Source organism: Physcomitrium patens, chromosome 1 (assembly GCF_059467195.1).
Source record: "Physcomitrium patens ecotype Gransden chromosome 1, ASM5946719v1, whole genome shotgun sequence".
Classification (NCBI taxonomy): domain Eukaryota; kingdom Viridiplantae; phylum Streptophyta; class Bryopsida; order Funariales; family Funariaceae; genus Physcomitrium; species Physcomitrium patens.
The window spans coordinates 1,262,411-1,267,212 of NC_143410.1; the positions used below are offsets into that span (position 1 = coordinate 1,262,411).

The window sequence follows — 4,802 nt, forward strand, 5'->3', positions numbered from 1 at the left end:
TATAAGGAGTGACAATCATTTGTTAAGAAAGTCCAAGATGCAATTAATTGTGTTTGCTACATATTCTTATCTTTGTTCTCTTTGATGATGGTTGATAGGTCCTCTCAGCCATTCATAGTATTCCATACGAATGCAAAAAGACGATCCTATTATTTAATTATTTTTTAGGCATTTGTAACTCCCTTCAAATAAAACATTTGAAATATTATTAGAGGTAGTTTCTACTTCTAATAACATCACCAAGCATTGGAAGTCTCTTCTAAGGTTGTGATATCAAACATATTGTATTTCACCATCTGATTAAGGAAGAATATATCATTTTTGAAGGTCTTTATCTCTATTGCATTGTCTTAAAGATTATAATATTTGCAATGTCTTGTCTAGTAATTCATCAAACAATAATTCTTGACTTGAATTTGCTAGTTATTAATTCTCTATTTCTTTAATACTACCAATACATAAAAACTACAAACAAAAATAGAAAGTTATGAGTCCCACCAATAGTTTTTAATTGGTGGAATTGTTAAAAATATATTCAAACTCATATTTATCATAATTGATCCAATTCCAAGCAAATGATATTTATTGTAATAGCTTACATCTTATCAATCTAATTTCCAATTTAATATTCACATGGATACAATCATCATTGGATAATGATGTACTTACCAATGAATTAGATGATAGTAAGATTAAACTAATGGCAAGTATACTTAATTTAACATTTTTATATAAATATAAACATATAATAGAAAATAATATTATATATATATATATATATATTTTTGATAGAAAAAAATTTATAAATATAGATTCAAATTCTAAAATCATTCTAAAATATCCACTAAAATCATCTACATCTCTTTATTTATTATCAATTATAGTCTCTAATGTATTCACAAATTGTTTGCCAAAAAATTACATTCACATGTGTGCTTAACCAAAACAAAGAGATAGAGAACAAGAATATTATTTATACACTAGACAAATGCTCCAAAGAATATAATTGCTATAAGAATACAAAGAACAACACAAACCAAACGGGTTGTTGGACAATGCTTAGGGCCAATTGCGCCGTCTCCATCGTATCTACCGACGCCGTCGTTGCACCGCGGAACCTCTCGTTGGAGGACGAGCCCAAGCGACGGGGCGAGAAAGCCACAGTGCATTCCGGCGGCGACTTAAGACGCACATCTATCATGATACATTTGTGCACTAAAGAATTAGTATAATCGCCATGTTGACTCCAATCGATAATCGGCGGTTGACCCACAAAGCGCTATAATCACGAGTTGCGGCGTGCTCGCTGAGTTGAAGAACGACCAATCTACGGTTACGGGGCAAATATTTCTGCGACAACAGGTCTATTTACAATACTGAGGAGGGGATTTGAAAGGTAGCCCCGAGATTTGGAAGCCCTTCACATCATGAAGAGAATTCGACGATTGAGGAGGTTCTTCTCATGATGTGAAGAGCGCAGCTGCGGCGATCGGGGCGCGCAGCTCATACGAATATACGGACGAGAGTTTGTGGGTCGTTGGGTGTCTTCACTGGGAGTACAAATGAGGAGCCAGCCTTGGGGTGGCGATGGCGCGTAGGCGGGTTCTCAAGGGCGTGGTGCAACCGTAAAGCTCCTCCATGTCGATGCTGTCTGACGTGACGCCGGGGGGGAAGGACCAGTTGAATCCGTGAAGAAGGCGGGCTAATGTGAAGAGTACCATGGTGGTGCCGAGGTTGTACCCTGGGCATTGCCGTCTACCGTTGCCGAATGGGAGGATTCGGAACCCAGAGTCGTGAATGGCCGTGAGGTTCTCGTTCGCCCACCTCTCGGGTTGGAATATGAGGGGGTCCACCCACGTCTCCGAGCTTCGTCCCAACGAGTAGATGTTGATGAGCACGCGGGTGCCCTTGGGGATCAAGTAGCCGTTGAGGGTGGTGTCTGCCATTGATTCCCGTGGGATTGCGAATGGACCAGCTGGGTGGAGGCGGAACGTTTCCTTCACTACGCACATGAGGTAGGGGAAGTTGCTCACGTCTGATTCCTCGACGTTGCGCTCAAGCCCTACCACGGAGTCTATCTCCTCCTGTAGCTTTCGTTGTATCTGAGGGTTTCTTATGATTTCCGCCATTGCCCATTCGTTCGTCACTGCTGACGTATCTGTTGCTCCTGCCATCATATCCTGCACATCGAATTTCCTTAATCCATTAGGTCCTGGTCTTCTCAGTTACCGTTCAGAAGAGACGCAATGGTCGGTAAGATTTTTTTCAGTTTAATATGCCTCATCCGACTTACGATAGTGACAGCTTTTATAGTCTTGTCATCCAAGTGGGGTGCCCCGTCCTCGCCCGGGAGATCGAGCAGCACGCTTATGAAATCGTTCTTCTTTCCTCCAGGCAGCTTCCCAGATTCCAAGTCTCGATGCTCTTGAATGATGGCATCGAGAACCTCGTCAAATTCGCCCCGCAGCTATGAAACCAGTTCCGTTAGAGCAGACTCAAAAATCGGTAAAGCAATCAACGATTATGCGCAATCACTCACCCTCAAAGTTCATTGTTAAAGAGTTGCAAAATCAGTCAACACACCTTGTACATGTCTCTCTCAAATCCCTGCAAGTCAAGCCACCCCAGCGCCGGCACAAAATCCCTGGGATTGAGCGCTCCCATAAGCCGAAACAGCTCATGAATGATATGCTTGAAATCTTTTGGCTGCTTTCCGGTCGCAGCAAATTCCCGCCTCCCAAGCAACATGCGACACATAACTGTCATGGACACCCCGGCGAGAACATCCCTCAGGTCCACTACCTCGCCTTTATTAGCTCGCTCCGCGACTTCCATAATCATGCACCTTGACTCCTCAATCCGCTCTTTGCGTGTGTTCTCGAGCCTCTTAGGAGTCAACAGCTCGTGCACACAGATTCGCCGAACATGGCGCCAGTGAGGTCCATATGGGGCCATAGCGAAGTCATGAGCATCGTAGGCCAAAATTTCTGTGAAGGTCATGTGCGGCCTCGACGAAAACACATTATCTTGCTCCTTTGTGATCTCTGCGATGAGCTGGGGACTATCCACGACGACCGTAGGGATACAGCCCAGGCGAATGTTCAAAATGTGCCCATATACTTTGTGCAAGGCTGTCATGGTGCGATGCGGGTGTGAGCCCATCTGCAGAAGATTGCCGAGAATTGGCAAACCTTTCGGACCAGGCGGGAGGTTCACCGACGTCCCCGAGCGAATGAACAGAAACACACAGCTTAACAATGTCACTAAAACTGTGCACGTTGCAAAGGCCAAATGCCCGCTCTCGACCGGTTCACTGATGGCCGGAATCAGAAGCTCGGAAATTCGAAAATCCATAGTTCAAAATTAAAACTTAAAACCGTCGAAGATTGCTGAATGGTTATTGGCTTCTGAACTCGTGTTCCTCTACAGTCTCAACTCTCTCGTAAATTGGCCTGTGAGACTGCTCGTTGAGTAGCGAGCGGGGTCGCTCGACATGTCTACAGTTATTTTTTGTAGTTATCCAGACCAGGCGACAACCGAGAGAGATCCAAATGTAGACACAAGGCTGAGGCAACAAGTTTTCTACAAACGCAATTTTATTCGCGATATATAGAGGTTCACACCGTCAAGGCTTGCAGCGCCGACGAGCTCATCTCTATCATTACCGGAATCCCAAGTTCATCAGTCTTATGCTAGACTTGATTTTCTCAATGTCTTATGCAGCGTCGTACATGCTCTCTAGCAAGGCCGTGGAGAGAACCAACCTGAACTGCAATTCCAACGTCAATGCGACAGTTGCCCGCCCTCAGCAGCTCGCACAGTCCATAGAACAAGCTGCATGTACTCGAATTAATCACCTCCTCACAAAAACCACCCCTTGGTGGGCACTGATGTTGATCCCAAGGAGATCGTACCAGTACCTCTGGTACGTCCACTGGACAGCCACAAGTGCTAACTATTGCCTAACTCTCACCATCTCCGTCCCACCACACTCGGTCATGCGGTGGATCAAACACCCTTTACGATTTAACAGCTCACAATCTCACCACACCCTGCAACCAGGCGGTCGAACATACAAGCAAACGAGTCCTCATTGACCAGTAACTTACAGTGTTCCAAAAACTGAGGTACTGCCAAACCAGGACCACTGGAAGCAGCTTGTGGGCTCGACCTAGTCAGAGTCATGCTTCGTCTCAAGAAGTCCTTTTTTATTCCAGTTCATCAAAATAATTGAAACGAATGTTCATCACTGGCTTGGCGTGGCGCATTAATGAAGCTGCGTTCGTTGGTACGCTTTTACATCAGTCGACTGAGCGCATTAACGCCGCATTCAATTGAGGAGCGACTGAGTAGTGAGGCGATCTCCTTGGCTGCCATTTGCAACAGGTGTGACAATTTTGCGCCTCTGGACAGTTGTTCGATCATATGAACCCTAGTGTGTCAGATCGATCAGGAGACTCATTAAGCATCATTCCTGAACACTAGCTGTGAGAATTTTCTTGCCTATCATCATATTGGATCTCCTCCCTAATAAGATAAGTGACCCATCATTATAACTCTAATGTACAACTTCAGGTTGTTCGTTACATCTCATTCGAAAGGATCGATTTTCTTGTCCATTGTCTTCCAAATATGTGTCGCATGCTTGATTCTTGGTCAGAAAAAGGAGATTTATTAGAGCATTGGTCCAAGTACTAGTAGTAAGTAGGTATTCTTTTTACCAGCATGGCCTCATAGTTTGGAGGTCTGAAGGGGTGAAAAGCTGAACAGATGTAGCTGCCAGCCACTGAAACCCTCAAACA

The 4,802-nt window shown here is 44.5% G+C and overlaps 1 protein-coding gene across 1 annotated transcript; it reads right to left on the reverse strand.

Annotated features, from left to right (window-relative positions):
- Positions 1-954: 954 nt before the first annotated feature.
- On the reverse strand, positions 955-4,183 carry LOC112278937 (cytochrome P450 703A2). The gene is made up of 3 exons (XM_024512868.2): positions 2,584-4,183; positions 2,294-2,467; positions 955-2,180 (listed from the first exon to the last, which is right to left on the reverse strand). Exons 1-3 carry the CDS (start codon positions 3,352-3,354, stop codon positions 1,548-1,550), a joined length of 1,578 nt encoding a protein of 525 aa, XP_024368636.1. The 5' UTR covers positions 3,355-4,183; the 3' UTR covers positions 955-1,547.
- Positions 4,184-4,802: the final 619 nt, after the last annotated feature.

Coding starts and splice junctions, on each gene's coding strand:
- LOC112278937 (XM_024512868.2), bottom strand. CDS start 3,354: ATGGATTTTCGAATTTCCGAGCTTCTGATTCCGGCCATCAGTGAACCG. Junction 2,468..2,583: donor TTGAGAGAGACATGTACAAG/GTGTGTTGACTG, acceptor CTGGTTTCATAG/CTGCGGGGCGAATTTGACGA. Junction 2,181..2,293: donor CTATAAAAGCTGTCACTATC/GTAAGTCGGATG, acceptor TTCGATGTGCAG/GATATGATGGCAGGAGCAAC.